The 19608-nt window shown below is 65.4% G+C and overlaps 1 protein-coding gene across 1 annotated transcript in view; it reads left to right on the top strand.

Moving 5' to 3' along the window:
• Window positions 1–19608, top strand: part of SDK2 (sidekick cell adhesion molecule 2) — a 51287-nt gene that overhangs the window by 27518 nt on the left and 4161 nt on the right. Inside the window, 41 exon segments of the mRNA XM_030013828.2 lie at window positions 1974–2080; window positions 3508–3655; window positions 4469–4602; window positions 5647–5758; window positions 5955–6145; window positions 6325–6408; window positions 6480–6674; window positions 6899–7015; window positions 7162–7329; window positions 7631–7733; window positions 8015–8191; window positions 8283–8419; window positions 8615–8762; window positions 8840–8980; window positions 9074–9255; window positions 9552–9667; window positions 10382–10546; window positions 10548–10578; window positions 10841–10939; window positions 11263–11454; window positions 11544–11665; window positions 11738–11847; window positions 11937–12087; window positions 12234–12471; window positions 12554–12669; window positions 12920–12946; window positions 12948–13110; window positions 13322–13420; window positions 13774–13968; window positions 14058–14259; window positions 14484–14587; window positions 14703–14773; window positions 14898–15033; window positions 15778–15834; window positions 16100–16201; window positions 16390–16505; window positions 17246–17432; window positions 17915–18052; window positions 18149–18310; window positions 18452–18577; window positions 19352–19516. Coding sequence (XP_029869688.1) covers window positions 1974–2080; window positions 3508–3655; window positions 4469–4602; window positions 5647–5758; window positions 5955–6145; window positions 6325–6408; window positions 6480–6674; window positions 6899–7015; window positions 7162–7329; window positions 7631–7733; window positions 8015–8191; window positions 8283–8419; window positions 8615–8762; window positions 8840–8980; window positions 9074–9255; window positions 9552–9667; window positions 10382–10546; window positions 10548–10578; window positions 10841–10939; window positions 11263–11454; window positions 11544–11665; window positions 11738–11847; window positions 11937–12087; window positions 12234–12471; window positions 12554–12669; window positions 12920–12946; window positions 12948–13110; window positions 13322–13420; window positions 13774–13968; window positions 14058–14259; window positions 14484–14587; window positions 14703–14773; window positions 14898–15033; window positions 15778–15834; window positions 16100–16201; window positions 16390–16505; window positions 17246–17432; window positions 17915–18052; window positions 18149–18310; window positions 18452–18577; window positions 19352–19516 — 5534 coding nt within the window.

Genomic DNA, 19608 nt, shown 5'->3' with positions numbered 1-19608 from the left:
AGCCTCCGTGGAAGCCGAGCGGCAGAGAACAAAGTCTCTGCTCGTATTTGGTTAATGACTGCGGGCCAGGCTGCGCCCGGTAATTGATTTCCTTTCTCTGGGCTATTTTCAGCCGCTTAGGTGTGTGCAGAAGCTCGGCTCCTTAATAGCTCCTCCAGCTCTGGTGGTGCGGGGACCAGACCCCATTAATTGGATCCTCAGGGGTGTCCCCATCGCGGGGGGGGGGGTACCCACGGAGGTGTCCTGGCTCCACGTGTGTGTGGACAAGGCGCTGCAGTGGGGCCGTGCATCGGTGGGTGCTTCGTGCGTGGGTGCACGTGAGCCCCAAGGGGGGGGTTTGGGTCCCAGAGGGCGGCTCACGGGCTGCGCCGGGGGCTTTGTGCTGGCCCCTTCCTGGGATGAGGGTTTGGAGGGGACGTGGCAGCGAGGACGTGGCAGGGGGATGCGCAGGGGGTCTGTGTGGGGACCGTGCGTGACCCTCCGCTGCTGAGTGGGCAGGTGGGCATCAGCGAGTGTCCATCCGTCCGTCCATCCGCGTGCGTGTGTGTGTTTAGGAGTCACAGTGTGTGCGTGTGATTTATTAACGAGGACACCACAAGGAGAGCGGGCCCATTATTCCTGGTGTCCGCATCAGTTCCTGACAGCTCCGTGGAATTGAAATATCTTATTTAAAGCCTCTGGGGATCATTTTTAAATATCAGCTGTGACACTCAAGGATGTGTTCCCAAAGGGCATCCTCCCTTATCCCGCGGGGACGGGTGATCCCTGGCACGCCACATGGGTGGGTGGGTGTCGGCAGTGGGTTTGATGCCAGTCCCACTGTGCCCACCATGGCTCGGTGGTGCCACTGGGCGAGGTGGGAGCCCCGTGTCCCCGGCACCATCTCCTGCACCAGGGGGGTGGGCACAGGGGCCCCGCCGCAGAGGGGACGTGCTCCTTGTGTCTTATGAAAGTTTAATTTACGCTCAGTTATCAAAAGAACAAACAAAGCTTTGCCGAAACAGCCCGCGGCATGTTTTAATGCGAGATTAGATTTTGGGCAAGGAGGGTTGAGCTTGGTTATTTATTCCCTTTCTGGTTTATCTCCTAGCACTCCCCATCGGGGAAGGTGATGCTGCCGCGCCTGCTCACCCCCCCCCCCCCCCGAAGGGTCGCCCATCTGCACCACTGTTGGGGGGGGGTCCAGCCTATTTTGGGGGGGTGATGGAGCAGGAGCGCCTGCATCCCTCCTGGGAGTGGGGACTGCTTGGGGAGGTCTGGTGGCAGCAGGGTCCGGCTTGGGGACCGGGGCGATGCTCGGGGCCGGTGGGCGAATCGAGACGTGGTTATTTCCTTTATCTGCTTATCAGCTGCTGGCGCTGGCGGCTGATAAGAGCAGCCGCTGGGGATGATAAGGCGGCTCAGCCCCGGCTAATCGGAGCGGTGCTGGGCTCGGCCGCACACGGGGCCGAGGCAGAGTGACACCGGCAGACCCCGGCGTGCCTCTGCCGCGCACCACCGGGACTCAGCGCAGGGGTCAGGGCAGCGGGTGCCAGGTTGCCGGCAGCCGCCTCTGCTTTTGACAGCTCGAAGCCACTTACCCAGCGCATCCCACTCATGGCAGTGAGTCACCGTCCACCCCCGGCACCGGGCGGGCGACGGTCACCGGCTTGTGCCGCGTGGTGCTGTGAAATTACCTCCTGTGTGCATGGCCACGAGTCCCTCTGCGGCAGCGAGGGACACTGTGTTGTGTCCCCAGCGTGCACAAGCGCGTGTGTGTGCACACACATACGTGCCTGCACGGACACGCACATACATGCACATACACCCACCTCCAGCAGCCGCTCCTCGGGGAAGGAGTCGGTACCTGGCACTGGGGTTGCTGCCCGGCAGTAAATGGGGGGCTTGTGTAGGACCCGCAGCCTCTCCCGGGGGGCTGTGACGGTGACTTGGATGTCCCCATCCACCGCTGAGGTGGCTCCTCTCTCCCGCAGGTACATGATCACCTCGCTGGACCGCACGCACGCCGGCTTCTACCGCTGCATCGTCCGCAATCGGATGGGAGCCCTGCTGCAGCGCCAGACGGAGGTGCAGGTGGCCTGTAAGTGACAGCCCCGCTCGTGGCGGGGGGGACCGGCCGGGGACACCCAGCTCCCCGGCACTGCGGGATGGCTCGGGCATTGGTGCAGCCCATGGCCGGCACACGCAAGTCCGGAGCATCCTTGGCGTGATGCTGGCAGGGATGGGGCCGTTGCTGCCTCTGCTGCTCCCGCTGCCCGGTCTGGAGCCGTGGTGGTTGGGGGTGCAGGGGGGCACCCCAAGGGCAGGGCAGAGCACAGGGTGCAGGCAGAGAGCTCTGGGGCCGGGAAACCCACAGCACCATGTCCGGGCAGGCGGCTTCAGCTCCCTGGAGGATTAAAACGCTTTGCAGCGTGAAAGCAGCCCCGCTCCTCCCCGGCTGCGTGGAGCGCTGGAAGCAAACACCGTTTATAATCGTTACTGAAAGCAAACAGGAGCGTGCGGGGCTGGGCGGCTGCATCCGTCAGCACGGGAGCAGGGGTAGCCGGGCTGGCGGCTTGGTCCCGGGTGCTGCTGCCACGGCTCGGCACGGATCCTGCGAATGAGCGAACCCGAGCGGGATGGGCCAGACCTCGGGGGTCTGCGCTGGGGGGGCGATGCAGAGGCACCATGGGGGGTTTATGCAGGACAGGAGGGTGCTGAGGCCCGGGATGCTGGCTCTGTGCCCCAGGGGACTTGCCCCTCTCTGTCACCCCTTCTCTCCGGGACGTCCCCAATCCCATCCACTTAAACCCCTTCCTGAGGAGCAGTGACAAATCAGGAAACTAATGAGAAATTAATAAGGCAGCTGTGCTAACAACTAATGATAATGGCAAAGTCGTTAAAAAAAGATTCTTTACATGTTTTTAATTACAGCAATTAAGTGAAGTCAATAAAAATCCCCTGCCCCCCTTCTCCGTGCACCCTGCTTCGCTCTGCTTTCCTCAATGGCTGCGTGCTTCCAGCCTGCAAACGGCTGGGCAGGACGGAGGCAGCGGGTGGCCCAACCTTGCCCGCGGAGCCAAGGTCATGCCGGCGTCCTCCCGGAGCTGGGCTATAGGTTAGGGCAGGGGGAGATGCTGGGGAGCCCCAGGACTGAGCCCTCCTTGCTGCGCCTGCACCCCATCCTTGGTGGGGGACACATGGGCAGGGGTCCCCGGTCTGGCATGCAGACGATGGGGCTGTGCAACTCCGGGTACTGCAGGGACGGATCCTGATCTGAGCGCAGCCCCCGGCACACAGGAGCGTGCCCACCGCCATCCCGTGCCCTGTGCCAACTGAGCCCCCCCAGCCGAGGAGGGGAGCAGAGCGCAGACCCCAGGGCAGCCCCTCTGCATCCCCTGGGGGAGCCCCTCCCCGTAGCTTCCAGCCTGCTCCCCAGCTGGACCCAGGGGCCGATCCTGCTGGGTCCCCGGCTGCGTTGCCGGACCCTCCCCAACCCCTGACACGGTTCTCCGGCACATTTTGCAGATATGGGGAGCTTTGAGGACAGCGAGACGCAGCAGAGCGTGTCCCACGGGGAGGCGGCCGTCATCCGTGCGCCCCGCATCGCCAGCTTCCCCCAGCCCCAGGTCACCTGGTTTCGTGACGGCCGAAAGATCTCCCCCAGCAGCCGCATGTGAGTACCCCCGGCGTCCCCCCGGCGTCCTCTCTGGGGGGGCTGCGTTTCCCTCGGCTGCCGTCGTCCTTGCAATAAGGATGTTTAACAGACGTCTCGAGCGCGTCGTGCTAAAACCCGGAGACAGGCTTGGTGACTAATGGCTCTGTCATTGGGGAAATGAATTTTTTTTAAAAAAAAAAGGAAAATAAGAGGGAAGAAGGTGGGCAAAAGGGGCACAGCACGTGCTGGGGCAGCAGCCAGCGTGACAGAGCCGGGTACGGCACACACGTGTGTGCCAGGCATCCCTGTGGAGCTGCGGCAGGCCCCGGCGCCACCGGAGCGGCAAGCCCGGTGCTGGCAGACGCAGCGTGCAGGAATTGAATTTGTAACCCACATTATGCAGGAATTGAACTGGTCTCCTTTCTATTTGCAAAGCAGGATTGAGGAGATAAAACTCCTTTATCTCATATTTAATGGTAAAAAAATATATTCCCCAAACCATTTTATGTTTCCAGCAGATTAGATCGTTCCATAAAAAAAAAAAAAAAAAAAAAAAATAAAAAAAGTCCTATTAATCTGCACCGTCCGATGTGCTCCGCTTGGTGCGGGGGTGTGGGGCTTGGTCCCGGCATGGTCCCGGCTCTCGCCTGGGGCCAGTGGCTGAGCCCGGCCCCTGTCCGGGGGCAGGCGGGAGGAAGGCTGGGGGCCATGCCCATCCCACCCGGGTGCCCTGGGGCTGGCGCGGATGCTGCGTGCGGGATCCCAGCTCGCTGCATCGGTATCCCCATTGGGTTCACATCCTCATCTCACACCGCCCGCTCGTCCCCGCAGAGCCATCACGCTGGAGAACACCCTCGTCATCCTCTCCACCGTGGCCCCGGATGCGGGACGTTACTACGTGCAGGCGGTGAATGACAAGAACGGGGACAACAAGACGAGCCAGCCCATCACGCTGACCGTGGCCAGTGAGTGCGGGGGCATTGCCCCCCCTGGCCCCGCTCCCCCTGCACCACCTGGCTCACCCCTGAGTTTAATTTGCAGTAAATCTCTTCGGAGGCTCCGGCTTCTGCTGACTTAACAGTTCAGCCACCTCAAAATTTATTTAGGCACTTCGGGCTGTGCTGCAGGCACTAATTGTACCACGGGCAGAGCCTCCCCCGCCGTCCCTGCCGCCGGGGCTGGATCCGGCCGTGCCCTGGGACTGGTCTGCGGGATGGGATGGTGCTCCCAACGGGAGCAGCTTTGCTGTGGGACACCCTGCCCCGCTCCTGCCCACGTTCCCCTCTCAGCCCACGCCGCTCCGGATCAGCCCCTGCCTGGGGGACACCCCTGTGGCCCCCATCCCTCCGGTCCCCTTGGACCCTGCAGGACCTGGCCGAAGGTCCCCCGGCCCCCGTTCAGGTGGTGACAGCCCATCCCGGGGAAGACGCCCCAAAGTGGCATCAATCCTCCGGGTATTCTCATCCCATCTCCCCCCCCTGCTGCTCTGTGGTGGGGTTTATCCCTTTCCACTGAGGGCTCTGCCTGTCCCCCTTCCCCTCCTGCCCCATTAATCTGTTTTTCTGTACCTCGGGCATCCTGGTGCGTAATAAACAACCTGGAGCCCGTGTTTATGGATTCAGCTATATCAGCAGCTTTCAAGCCGATCACATTTTTACAGTGCCTACATGAGGGTTTTTTATTGTTGCAATCATTTTGCTTTATATACTCCCCTTCTCCCTCCTCCCTGCCAGCCGGTGCTGCCACGCAGGCTGGGGTCCGGGCTGGTGCCACAGGCTCCTGCGGGAGGAGAGGGCTTAGGGAGAGCTATGAAGGCACCCTGATGCCAAGGTGATGGGCTGGACCTGCCCGTCCTTTCCATGGGAGAGCAGAGCCCACGGACCTTTGGTCCCTGCTGCCTTTTTGTCTCCTCCATGCCAGCCAGAGCAAGCATGGGGCTTTGGGTGCCCCATCAGCCTCGCTGGGGGCTGGGGTGCTGATGGCTGTCCCTCTGGCCTCCTTCTCCCCAGATGTGGGTGGCCCGGCTGATCCCATCGCACCCACCATCATTGTCCCACCCAGGAACACCAGTGTGGTGGCCGGGACCTCGGAGGTGACCATGGAGTGCGTGGCCAACGCCAGGGCGAGTAGCGTCGGGGCGGGTGGGATGGGGACGGGGCATCTCCCTGTTGGCATCGCCCGGCTCCAGGGCTGGGTGCCCCCAGGTCCCTTCCCACCAGGGCTCCTGGGTACCACGGGATGGAGTGAGGTGGGGATTTGGTGGGGTGCAGAGGGGCTGGGGCTGTCTCTCAACACGCTCCTGACCCCCCCACCCCAGGCCGCTGATCAAGCTGCACATCATCTGGAAGAAGGACGGGGTGCCCCTCTCCAGCGGCATCAGCGACTACAGCCGCCGGCTCACCATCCTCAACCCCACGCTGAGCGACAGCGGCTACTACGAGTGCGAGGCCGTGCTCCGCAGCAGCAGCGTGCCCGCCGTGGCTGAGGGTGCCTACCTCTCCGTCCTGGGTGAGGCCCTGGCCACGGGCAGCCTAAACCACACGTGCAATGAGTTGAGGCGGTCTCAGCCCCCGGGCTGAGATGGGAAGCAACAGGCGGGGGAGTCGCCGGGGGGTCGTTTGATGGTGGGGCCAGAGGACCCGAGCTTTAATGCAACCGCCTGCCCATCGCCGGGCTTCCCTTTGCAGAGCCACCACAGTTCATCAAGGAGCCGGAGAGGCACATCACAGCCGAGATGGAGAAGGTGGTGGCCATCCCCTGCCAAGCCAAAGGTGAGCCGCTCCCCAGCCGCCCTCCCCGTGCCGCCACGGTCCCGTGCCTGACCTGGCCCTGTCCTTTGCAGGCGTGCCCCCCCCCGAGATGGCCTGGTACAAGGATGCTGCCCTCATCCGCCTGGAGAAGCTGTCCCGCTTCCAGCTCCTGGCGGACGGCAGCCTGCAGATCAGTGGGCTGGTCCCCGACGACACCGGCATGTTCCAGTGCTTTGCCCGCAACGCGGCCGGCGAGGTGCAGACCACCACGTACCTGGCCGTGACCAGTAGGTGCCAGCCCCCCCACCCTGGAGCCCAGGGTGCCCTGCCTGAGCAGTGGGTGGGATGTGCCCGGGACACCCTGGCTGGGCTCCACGGGGGGCTCAGGAACACCAGGAAACCCTCCCGTGGGGATGGGACCCCCCCCCCCCCATGCCCCAGGAGCGGGTCACCTCCAGGCTTGGCACTGGGAAGGGCTTCAGGGTGGGCTGTGCATCTCTCTACCCCACAGGCATCGCCCCCAACATCACCAGGGGTCCCCAGGACAGCACGGTGATTGATGGCATGTCCGTAATCCTCAACTGCGAGACCTCGGGGGCTCCGCGCCCGGCCATCACGTGGCAGAAAGGTAAAGGGGCTGAGGGCACTGGGGTGTGGGCAAGCATGGCCCCAGGGCACCCTCCGCAAGCTCCACGGCCACCTGGCTCAGTGGCCACCAGGCTCGGCCGATGGCCGGGGCGCTGTTTGCTGATGGGGCTCCCCTGCGTCACCCAGGGGAGCGGATCCTGGCCAGCGGCTCGGTGCAGCTCCCGCGTTTCACCCTGCTGGAGTCGGGCAGCCTGCTCGTCAGCCCCGCGCACCTCGCCGACGCCGGCACCTACGCCTGCCTGGCCACCAACTCCCGCGGCGTGGACGAGGCATCTGCCGACCTGGTGGTCTGGGGTAAGGCACCCGCCAGCGTGCCCGCTTCGCCCGGCTCTGCGGCAGCCGGGCTCTGCCCGCCGCCCTGCCTGCCTGCGCGGTGCAGGATGGACCCTGCCCAGCTCCGTGGGCAGCTGGGTGCTGTGTCCCACCGTGCGTGGTGCGGGACGGAGCTCTCTGGAGGTGCCGAGGATGGGCTCTGGCACGTGGCTGGTTGGGTTGCGTGGGCGCAAACTTGGGCTGTCCCCTGCCGATGCCACCCCTGCAGCCCTCCGGGTGCCAGTGCCTCATCCCGTGTGTCCCCCCCCCCCCCAACCCATAGCAAGGACACGTATCACCGACCCGCCGCAGGACCAGAGCGTCATCAAAGGCACCAAAGCCGTCATGAGCTGCGGGGTCACCCACGACCCCAGCGTGGACGTCAGGTATGTGCGATGGGGCTGGGAGGGTTTGGGGCGGGGGGGGGGGGGGTCCGGGCACCCCCAGGCTGCCTGCCTGCCATCACCGCTTCCCCGGGGGCCTGGGGAGGGAGTGGGCAAATGGTGGGTGCCTCCATCCCCAGCCCTGCACTGGTGGTCCTGCAGTGCCACCTGGTGCCCTGCGCACGGGGAGCCCGGCACAGCGGCGGGACCCCTGGTCCCCTCTCCTTGTGAGGGGCTGCAGGGTGTCAGGACTTCTGGGTGCCCCCCACCCACCCCCGGCACAGGTACGTCTGGGAGAAGGACGGGGCACCGCTGAGCCCAGAGAGCGGCCCACGGGTGCGCCTGGACGAGATGGGCACCCTGCACATCTCCCAGACCTGGTCGGGCGACATCGGCACCTACACCTGCAAGGTGGTCTCGGCCGGGGGCAACGACTCGCGCAGCGCCCACCTCCGCGTCCGGTGAGACCCCCCCCCCTCATCCCCACCGGCACCCCACGCCCTGGGCTGTGCCCCTTCCCTAACCGCCCCCTCCCTAACCCCCCCTGTCCAGGCAGCTCCCCCACGCCCCCGAGAGCCCCACGGCCACCCTCAGCCCCCTGGAGAAACGGGCCATCAACCTCACCTGGGCCAAGCCCTTCGATGGCAACAGCCCCCTGCTCCGCTACGTCGTGGAGGTCTCCGAAAACAGTAAGGGGCTGCTCCCACCTCCCCGGCACCGCTGGCACCGGGCAAAGTCCGGGCTCTGGCATCACCTGGGGGCGGTGGGCAAGGGATGCTGCGGGGGAGCTTGGGGACCACGGGACTCATAAGCTGGGCAGGGGACCCTGATGTCCTGTAGGTCGGGTCCTCCACCCCGCTGCCCCCCTCTCCCCCCCCACACAGACGCACCCTGGACCGTGCTGCTGGCCAGCGTGGACCCCGAGTTGACGTCGGTGATGGTGCGGGGCTTGGTCCCCGCTCGCTCCTACCAGTTCCGCCTCTGCGCTGTGAACGACGTGGGCAGGGGGCAGTTCAGCAAGGACACGGAGAGGTGAGCCATGGCCGGGGGGTCCCGGGGGGGCCGGTGACCCTGGGTGCTCATCTCTGGCTCATCCCCCCCCCCTCCAGGGTATCCCTGCCTGAGGAGCCCCCCTCCGCACCTCCCCAGAACGTCATCGCCAGCGGCCGCACCAACCAGTCCATCATGATCCAGTGGCAGCCGCCCCCCGAAAGCCACCAGAACGGTGTCCTCAAGGGCTACATCATCCGGTAGGCACCAGCGGGGGAACGTGGGTGCCCCATCCCCGGCATCCCAGGGTGCCGGTAAGGACGCCGGCAGCTCTGACAGCCCCTGGTCCCCAGGTACTGCCTGGCTGGGTTGCCTGTGGGCTACCAGTTCAAGAACATCACCAACGCCGACGTCAACAACCTGCTCCTGGAGGACCTCATCATCTGGACCAACTATGAGATTGAGGTGGCGGCGTACAACAGTGCCGGCCTGGGGGTGTACAGCATGAAGGTGACCGAGTGGACGCTGCAGGGAGGTAGGCAGGGACGGGCAGGGACGGGCAGGAGCGTGGCGTTCGCCCCGATGGCGACAAGCTGTGCCGTGGGGCTGTTGGGGGTGGGTGGCGGGAGGATGGGTTTGGGGGTCCCAGGGAGACTGGGACCTGCTGGGGAGGGATGAACAGGGGCTGCAGAGCCAGGGCAGGGCTGGCCCGGTCAGGGGTGTCTTGGGGCACCACCCTGGGTGCGCGGGGTCCCAAGGGGTTGACGCCTGGCCGATGGAGGGGACCTTGCGGAGCCGGAGCCGCTGTGAGCCATCCCTTCATCCCGGCAGTCCCCACGGTGCCCCCGGGGAACGTGCAGACCGAGGCCACCAACTCCACCACCATCCGCTTCACCTGGAACCCCCCCAGCCCCCAGTTCATCAACGGCATCAACCAGGGGTACAAGGTGAGGGGCGATTCCTGCGGGTCTCCCCAAAATCAGGGCAGCCGGGGAGGGGAAGCTCCTCAGCCGACCTTCACAAACTGGCTCGACTTCTCCTCGCTGAAACCCCAGATTTTAATTGGTTCCGGCCTGACTGTTAAAATAATAGTTACTGAGATTTAACACTTGCATGGGCTCGGAGCCTCCCATGCTCTGTAATTAATTCAAAATTGCAATTAATTCAAATTTACATTAATGAAATGGAATTAAAACATTCAACTTGTTTCTTAATCCACTCAAAAGAAGTTCAGGAATTTAATTGCCACTGAATGAGATAACCAGAGCAAGTAGGATATTTAACATTCTTATTAAATGCCACTTAGTATTTTTGATTAGTATTTTTAGGGCCTAATTAGTATTTAATTAAGTTGCTATAGGCTATCTCGCACAATACCAATTAAATGCCCAAACATCCCTCCTAAATGCAGGCGAGTGGGCGATTACACGCCGTTATCAATGGGAGTTAATCACAAAGCACGCGTTCCGTATCGGCTCGTACGGGTAAACACATGCTGTTAAAGGCATCAAGTGTTCCCTGCACAATTAATTGATATTTAATCAACTCTGAATAAATAAGGAGAGGCCGGAGGTGCCCCGGAGGAGGGTGTTTGTGGTACCGACGTGCGCGGTGGGGATGCCGGTACCCGGTACCGTTGTCCCAGCTCCTTCTTCCCGCAGCTCATCGCGTGGGAGCCGGAGCACGAGGAAGAGGCGACGGTGGTGACGGTGCGGCCCAACTTCCAGGACAGCGTCCACGTGGGCTACGTGGCCGGGCTGCGGAAATTCGCCGAGTACTTCACCTCGGTGCTGTGCTTCACCACGCCGGGGGACGGCCCGCGCAGCCCCCCCCCAGCTGGTGCGCACCCACGAGGACGGTACGGGGAGGCTCTGCGTTCCCGCGGGACGGACCCTGCCCACCCGCGGCTCCCGGGGAGGGTGGGAGCAGCCCCGAAACGGGGGACTTGGTCCCACTGGTGCTGCCGGTGGGGATGTGGAACCAGGGTGCCGCTGAGCCCCGGGAAGCCCCGGGCAAGGGGAGTCCCCTCCACGCTCGCTCCCTGCGGGGGTCCCGTGGGTGCCGAGGGCTCCTGCCCTCGGGTGTGCGGCTGCGTGCTGAGCCTGGGTGTCTTTGGGCAGTGCCTGGCCCCGTGGGACATCTCAGCTTCAGTGACATCCTGGACACATCCCTGAAAGTCAGCTGGCAAGAGCCGCTGGAGAAGAACGGCATCCTGACGGGTAAGGGAGCACCGACGGGTACCCGGCTCCCGCATCAGCCCCCTTCCCACCCCGCAGCATCTCCCACCATCTCCCACCCCGCAGCATCTCCCACCCCGCAGCATCCTCCCCCCGGTCCCCTTCCCACCCCGCAGCATCTCCCACCCCGCAGCATCCTCCCCCCGGTCCCCTTCCCACCCCGCAGCATCTCCCACCCCGCAGCATCCCCCACCCCGCAGCATCCTCCCCCCGGTCCCCTTCCCACCCCACAACATCTCCCCTGGCCCCACTCAGCCCCTCGGGGTAGGCAATGATGGGGGCTGACGGCACGGGGCACGTTTCAGGCTACCGGATCTCCTGGGAAGAATACAACCGCACCAACACGCGGGTGACCCATTACCTGCCCAACGTCACCCTGGAGTACCGCGTCACCGGTCTCACCGCTCTCACCACCTACACCATCGAGGTAGCTGCCATGACGTCCAAGGGCCAGGGCCAGGTCTCCTCCTCCACCATCTCCTCCGGGGTACCACCAGGTGAGCGCGGCGGTGCGGGGATGCCGGCAGGCTGCGGGCGGTGCTGGGGGCGAGCGGCCGGTGCCACCCACCCTGCCCTCTCCCCGCAGAGCTCCCCGGTGCGCCCACCAACCTGGGCATCTCCAACATCGGACCCCGCTCCGTCACCCTCCAATTTCGCCCGGGCTACGACGGCAAAACCTCCATCTCCCGCTGGCAGGTGGAGGCACAGGTACGGGGCGGCTGGGGAGGGGGGGCGGTGAGGGGGTGCTGGGGAACAGCTCACCCCACTCCCATCCCACAGGTGGGCCAGAGCGGCGAGGCTGAAGAGTGGGGGCTCGTCCACCAGCTCGCTAACGAGCCCGATGCCCGCTCCATGGAGGTGCCCAACCTGAAGCCCTACACCTACTACAGGCGAGTGGCCAGGATGGTTCCGTGGCATCCTCCCCAGGGGACCGGAGCCCTCTCGCCCCCCGCCGTGACCCCCCCCTCTCGTCTCTCAGTTTCCGCATGCGGCAGGTGAACATCGTGGGCACCAGCCCCCCCAGCCTGCCCTCCCGGAGAATCCAGACCCTCCAGGCCCCCCCGGACATGGCACCCGCCAACGTCACCCTGAGGACAGCCAGCGAGACCAGCCTGTGGCTGCGCTGGATGGTATGGGGGGGGGGGACCGTGGCTCTGGGGGGGTCTGTGCCCACGGGCGCAGGGCTTGTGGGGTCAGGCGGGAGCGTGGGGAGCCGTGCTGGGGTGGCTGCGGGAACTTGGGAGTGACGGTGCCCATCTCTGCCGGCTGGGGCCAGCCCCTCCTGGAGCAGGAGTACAACGGGAACCCCGACGCCGTGGGCTACAAGATCCGGTACGCACGGTCGGACGGGCGAGGGCAGCCGGCGATGCACGTCATCCACGACCGCGTGGAGCGGGAGTACACCATCGAGGACCTGGAGGAGTGGACCGAATACCGGGTGCAGGTCCAAGCCTTCAACGCCATCGGCTCGGGGCCCTGGAGCCGCTCGGTGGTGGGACGCACCCGGGAGTCAGGTACCGCTGCCCACCCTGCAGCACCGGGCACCCACCCCGGCTGGATCCGGCCGCTGACCCCCTCTCTCACTCCCCCCTCCAGTGCCCTCCTCCGGCCCCAGCAACGTGTCGGCGCTGGCCACCTCCTCCAGCAGCATGCTGGTGCAATGGAGCGACATCCCCGAGGCAGACTGCAACGGCCTCATCCTGGGCTACAAGGTGAGCACCTACCCCAGCCCCGGTGCTGCGGCTCTGCCTGCCTGCAACCCTGCCCCGTGCCCTGCCAACCTCACCCGCAGACCCGGGAAGCGTGGCTTTCCCTGGGCGGGGGGGCAATCACCCTGCAGCCTGCCAGGTCCCCGGTTGTGCCACCTCCAAGAGATGGTGCCCACCTGTGCCAAATTTTGCCACCCTGCTCCATCCTGGGGCTGTAGCCCTGTCCGGCCGTGTCACACGGGGTCTGTTGCAGGTGGTGTACAAGGAGAAGGACTTAGACAACGCGTGCCCGGTTCTGGCTGGCGGAGGGCAATGCCTCCCGCAGCGCCCAGCTGACCGGGCTGGGCAAATACACGCTGTATGAGATCCGTGTGCTGGCCTTCACCAGGATCGGTGACGGTGTGCCCAGCCGGCCCCCCATCCTCGAGCGGACGCTGGATGATGGTGGGTAATAGCACCTGGATGGGCAGAGAGACCCAAACGGGCTGGGGGGTCCCCTGGGTGCCTAAGGCCTTCCCATCCCATCCCTGTTCCCTGGGGCGATCCCTCTCCCTCCTGACCAGGGCACCCAGGGCTCCCATTCCCAAGGGATGGGAACGGGCACTTTGCACGCGCTTGTGCACTCCCCGGTGAACCCTATCTCTCCCCACTCCAGTGCCTGGGCCCCCCGTGGGGATCCTCTTCCCCGAAGTGAGGACCACCTTGGTGCGGCTCATCTGGCAGCCACCCGCGGCACCCAACGGCATCATTCTGGGTAGGTGGGGAGCCATCCCGGTTGTGCCACGGTGGGATGCTCTGCAGACAGGTCCAGAGGTCCCGTGAGAGCAGGGATCAGCATGGGGTGGCAGAGACCAGCTCCCTGAGACCCCCCCCGAGCATCTCGAAGCCCGTTACCCCCAGGGCTGGCGTTTCCCCACTCAGCAGGCTGTGCTGTGTCCCTGGCCGTGTGTGAGCTCCCCCGTGCAGGGAGCCAAAAACCTCTTGTTGCTGGCCCTCTGCGTGAGCAGGGCTGGAGGAGGGAGGCATGCACGGGACGGGGGGAGCCCAGGACGGCATCCCCTCCACCCCCCCCCCACCAGCCCCACCGTGCCGCTCCCTTCCCCGCAGCGTACCAGGTCACCCACCGCCTCAACACCACCGCCGTCAACTCGGCCGCCGTGGAGGTGCTGGAGCCCAGCGCCCGGCAGTACACGGCCACCGGCCTCCAGCCCGAGGCAACCTACCTTTTCCGCATCGCAGCGCAGACCCGCAAGGGCTGGGGCGAGGCGGCCGAAGCCCTCGTGGTCACCACGGAGAAGAGAGGTAATGGGGAGGGGGGTCCAGCCTGCGGGACGGGGCTGTTGCATGCCTGCGGCGTGCCCGTGGTGCTCCCAGCCCCTCGCCTCTCCCAGACCGCCCGCAGCCCCCCGGGAAGCCGCTGGCCCAGCAGGAGGAGGTGCGAGCCCGCAGCGTGATGCTCTCCTGGGAGCCGGGCAGCGACGGGCTCTCCCCCGTCCGCTACTACACGGTGCAGACCCGCGAGCTGCCCGACGGCGAGTGGGCACTGCACTCTGCCTCCGTCGGCCACAACGTCACCGCCTTCGTCGTGGACAGGTGAGGCGCGGGTTGGCCTTCAACCGTGCCGTGGTGCGACGGGGAGCCGGGGAGGTGATGGGCTCTGCTTTGGGCAGTTGCCCCGTGCCTCGGTTTCCCCATCCGATGAGAAGTGCTCGCACCAAGGTTGGGAAGCACTGGCCGATGTGCCCTGCGGGAGGGAGGGTGGCTTACGGGGTCATCCACCGGTCTCACCATCACCGACCCGCTCTGCTTCCATCCAGGCTGAAGCCCTTCACCTCCTACAAGTTCCGCGTGAAGGCGACGAACGACATCGGGGACAGCGAGTACAGCGAGGAGTCGGAGTCGCTCACCACCCTGCAGGCAGGTCAGAGCAGGCTGCGGCTCCTGGGGCAGGGAGAGGGGTTGCCCCCCTGCTTGGGCATCCCCCCATGCCCAGGGCATCTCTGAAGCCTCACCACCCGCTTCTCCCCCGCCGCCAGCCCCTGAGGAAGCCCCCACCATCCTCTCCGTCACCCCGCATACCACCACGTCCGTGCTCATCCGCTGGCAGGTACGGTACCCTCTGCCTCGCGGAGTGTCACAGGGAGGTGACACCGGGGTGTACTGGGGACAGCCATCTCGGGGTGCCGGGGAGCCCTGGGTCAGAGCAGCCCCTCACTGTCCTCCCCACGCAGCCCCCAGCCGAGGACAAGATCAACGGGATCCTGCTGGGTTTCCGCCTCCGCTACCGCGAGCTGGTGTACGACAGCCTGCGCGGCTTCACCCTGCGCGGCATCGGCAACCCTGGCGCCACGTGGGCCGAGCTCACCCGTGAGTGCCGGCGGCCCCGTGGACTCGGGGGGTGTGTGGCTGGTGGGGGGTGACCCGGCAGTGGCAGGCGGAGGATGGCGCAGGGCAGCATCCTGCGCTCCATGGCCTCTCCTGGGTACCGACCTGGAGCTGTCAGGGTCGGGCTGTGCCCCACGGAGCTGTCACCGGCCCCCTCGTGCCACCAGGTCCATGGTCCCTAACACGCTTGTCTGTGATGTTGCTGGTTCAGTCCCACTGTGCTCAGCCCCCGTGTCCCTGTAGTGTGGGTGTCCATGTGTCCGCACCTAACGTGGGTGTCCGCACCTAACGTGGGTGTCCGCACCTAACGTGGGTGTCTGCGTGATGTCCCGCTGTGTGTGTCTGGGTCTGCTGCTGCCGCCGTCCTCAGACCCCAAAGGGAACAGGGTCGCATCCACTCTGGGGACAGCAGAGACACGAGTGACAAGGGCAGAGCCCAAGACCGGACTTCGCCCCATCCACCACTCTTAGCTGTGGTCGGACCCCCCGTGGAGACCCCGATGCCCAGCTTGTGCCGCTCAGGGGATGGGGCTGGAGGACGGAAAGGCTCCTTGGTGCTGTGACAGCTCCATTGGCTCCTGAGGGGGTGACAGGACCCTTGCAGGGGACCCCTGGCCCACCCTGGGGTGGGCAGCTCTGCTGGGGTGGGTGCTCAGAGGTGGGAACCCACTTATGCCACCTGCGGGACTAACCAGCTGCCTGCTCTCCCTGCCCTGTGCCACCCAGCCGTCTACGCCGTGCACAACCTCAGCGAGGTCTCCCTCACCCAGTATGAGCTGGACAGTAAGTCACCGCTCCCCTGCCCCCCCGTACGTGTCCTCCCCACTGCCACCCCCCCCGTGTGTCCCTCCTCTCTGCCTGCCTGTGCCGTGGGGTGAACCGCATGCCCCGTGCCCGGGGGACACCTCTGCCTGTCTGCTCCTGTTGCTCCTTGGGGAGCCCCCCCAGCAAGGGGGGCTCTGCTGGGTCCCCCGGGGGTAGCAGGACCCCCACACCTCCGGCTGCGGGGAGGGCTCCGCTCACCCCTTCTCCCCTTTCCCCCCCGCAGACCTAAGCAAGCACCGGCGCTACGAGATCCGCATGAGTGTGTATAATGCCGTGGGCGAGGGCCCCCCCAGCCCCCCCCAGGAGGTCTTCGTGGGCGAAGCGGGTGAGTCTGCCGGCACGGTCCTGCCTTGCGAGGGGCTGCCCACGGCCGGGAGCTGCGGGGAGGGGGCTCCACTGCCCCGGTCCCCCACGCTCACACCAAAACAAGGCAGTGCGTCCCCCGCATCAAGGGGGGGCTTTCCCCTCCCTGGTCCCGGCTGGGCTGTGACGCTGTCCCCTCCTTCGGCACAGTGCCCACCGGCGCGCCGCAGAACGTGGCGGTACAGGCGGCCACGGCCACCCAGCTGGATGTGACCTGGGAACCGCCACCGGCCGAGAGCCAGAACGGGGACATCCAGGGCTACAAGGTACCACGTCCTGGGAGCTGGCACCGAGCCGGGGCTCAGAGACACTGGGTGCACTGGGAAGGTGCTGGGTTCCTGGCAGAGGAGGGGCACAGGGTGCCCTGGGAAGATGCTGGGTGTCTTTGGGGGGTGCTGAGCTCCCCTGGGAGACGCTGTATTGTTGGATTTGGGGAGATGTCGGGTGTCGGGGAGATGCTGGGTGCCCTGGGAGATGCTGTGCATGCCGTTGGGGAAGGGATTCGGGGGAGATGCCGGGTGTCCCGGGGAGATGCCGGGTGTCCCATCCCGGTGCCGAGCGGCCGCGGGGCGGCAGATGGCGCCGTCGGTCCTCGGATCCAGCCGGGATGCTGCCGGGATGGAGCCGGGATGCCCAGCCCCACGCTTCTAGGCACCTCCGTGGTCACATCCACGGTGGTTCCTCCTGCTCGGAGCAGTCCTTTGAGAATTAGGCAGAGCTCAAAGGTGATCTTAGCGTGCTTGGTGTGGGGATCAGCGATGCCGGGCCCTGAGCCTGCTGCGAGCGGGGGTCACGTCTGATGCTCAGCACAGCCTGGAGCCATCCTGGAGGAGAGCCTGTTCCATTCACTCCGACATGCTCAGACCCCCAGCCGCTCTGGGACAGGGGCTTAGGAGCCCGGAGAGGGCTGCGCAGGGTGTTTGGACATAGCAAAGGGTGTGGGGAAGGCGAGATGGGCTGGATCTGTGCATCACCCGGGTCTCCATGCCCCCTCCTCCTCCTGCAGATCCACTTCTGGGAGGCCCAGAGCCAGAACGAGAGCGCGCGGGTGAAGACGCTCTTTCTGCCCGAGAACGGGGTGAAGCTGAAGAACCTGACGGGGTACACCTCGTACTGGGTCAGCGTCGCCGCCTTCAATGCTGCGGGAGACGGACCCCGCAGCCCCCCTGTCAAGGGGCGAACGCAGCAGGCAGGTGGGGCCCATGGCACGGCTTCCCCCAGCCCTTCACTCAGCACGGTCGCATCCAGACCCTCCTGCCCCTGGGCTCTGCGGGGAGGTGTCTCCATGGGTCCAGCTCCAGTGATGTCTGGCTGATGCCCCTTCATCCCAGCTCCTGCAATCCCGAGCAGAGACCAGCCCTGGGCTCACCCCAGAGGGTTTGTGGGTTGGGGGCACGTGGAGGTGAAGGTCTTGGCTGAGATTTGAGAAGGATGAAGGTCTCAGGAGGAGAGACAAGGAGGAGGAGACTCGTTCCCCCAGCCGTGCGCGGTGGCCTGGCAGGGTCTTTGCTTTAGTGGGGATGAGGGCGCAGCGGGGTGGCACCAGGGTGGTGTGAGATGGTGATGACGAGTGCCCCAGCCCCGTTAAGGTGGAGGCAGGGAGAGGGGCTGGCTTGGTGCTGGGGGTCACCCCTGGGAGCGCTGAGCTGGCCCCGGCCACCCTGCTCCCTCACAGCCCCCAGCGCCCCCGGCTCCATCCGGTTCAGCGAGCTGACCACCACATCGGTGAACGTGTCCTGGGAGCCACCACCACTGCCCAACGGCGTCCTCGAGGGCTACAGGCTGGTCTACGAGCCCTGCATGCCCGTGGACGGTGAGGGCACGGCGGGAGTGTTGGGGGGAGGCTGGGGGCATTGGCAGGAGCTGGGAGGGCTCCGGGGAAGACCCAGCTCAGCCTCCATCCCCGCAGGTGTCAGTAAGATCGTGACAGTGGATGTGAAGGGGAACAGCCCGCTGTGGATGAAGGTGAAGGACCTGGCCGAGGGTGTGACGTACCGGTTCCGAATCCGGGCCAAAACCTTCGCCTACGGGCCAGACGTTGAGGCAAACATCACCACGGGGCCTGGGGAAGGTAGGGGGGGAGCGTGCGGGACGGCTGTGCCGGGGTGAGGGAGGAGGTGCGGTGGGGACAGTTCCCCCAGTGCCACCAGCGCTGGTATGGCCACATGCCAGTTTGTACCCCCATGCCTCCAGATCTGCTCTGGGTCCTCAGGTGCCCCCGGCCCCCCTGGCGAGCCCTTCATCTCTCGTTACGGCTCGGCTATCACCATCCACTGGTCGAGTGGGGACCCCGGCCAAGGACCCATCACCAGATACGTCATCGAAGCCCGTCCTTCAGGTACTGCAGCTCCTGTCCGCTTTCCATCCCTACCTCAATATCAGCAGTGCCTTGGATTCAGGAGAAACTGAGGCAGGGAGTGCTGACCTCTCCCAGGCCACCCGGCAGGCTGGGCTGGGGATTAGGACCCGGGTGTCTGGGATGTTGGCCGTGTGCCGGTCCATGAGGACCACGCTGCCGATGCTGCTGCTCTCACGGGCACGGAGGTCCTGGTGCTCCCCCAGCCATGCAAGGGGGTTTGAGGGGTACCAAGGCTATCCCAAAACAGGGAGGCCCTGTTCCTGTGCAGGCAGGGGCAGGCAGGGCTGGAAGCTGGGACTCCCCATCCCCGCGGCAGGGAGCCAGCAGGCACGGCCACACTCTCTCCTGCAGCCCCGAGTTAATTATTTCTCCCTGCCGCAGAGACCGCAGCTCAGACAACCCAATCGATCGCTAACGGGGGTCGGTACCGCTCCTCGCACTGGGAGCAGCGCCAGGGAGGGAAACCCCTCACTCCTGTGGAGCTGCTGGCGCTGCTCCGGGGCTGCAGTGGGAGCAGGTCCCCAGGGAGCTGCCTTGCCCTGGGCTTGCGAGCAGGGCAGGAGATCAATCAGCTGCGTGCATCGCTACGGCTTTTTAATGATGCTGCAGCGAGTGAGCTCGGTGCCTGCCGGGGCCGGGAGAACCAGGCAGATGGCGGAGGGCACACGCTCCTGGATGGAGGGAGATCAGCCTCTCACCCTGGGGAGTCCTGCAGAGCCGGTCTCCCCCTCCTAGGCCCCTTCTCTTTTCCAGACGAGGGGCTCTGGGACATCCTCATCAAAGACATCCCCAAGGAGGTGACCTCCTACACCTTCAGCACGGACATCCTCAAGCAGGGGGTCAGCTACGACTTCCGCGTCATCGCTGTGAATGACTATGGCTATGGGACCCCCAGCACGCCTTCCCCCTCCGTGTCAGGTAGCCAGCGGGGGCAGCATGTGGGTGTCCCCGGGGGGATGCTGTCACCCCTGTGCCAGAGGGAGAGTCCCAGCATTGCTCTGTTCCCATGG

This window comes from Aquila chrysaetos, chromosome 5 (assembly GCF_900496995.4).
Source record: "Aquila chrysaetos chrysaetos chromosome 5, bAquChr1.4, whole genome shotgun sequence".
Taxonomy (NCBI): Eukaryota; Metazoa; Chordata; class Aves; order Accipitriformes; family Accipitridae; genus Aquila; species Aquila chrysaetos.
Note: the sequence above shows the minus strand (reverse complement) of the source record. Positions and strands in the feature narration are given on the sequence as shown.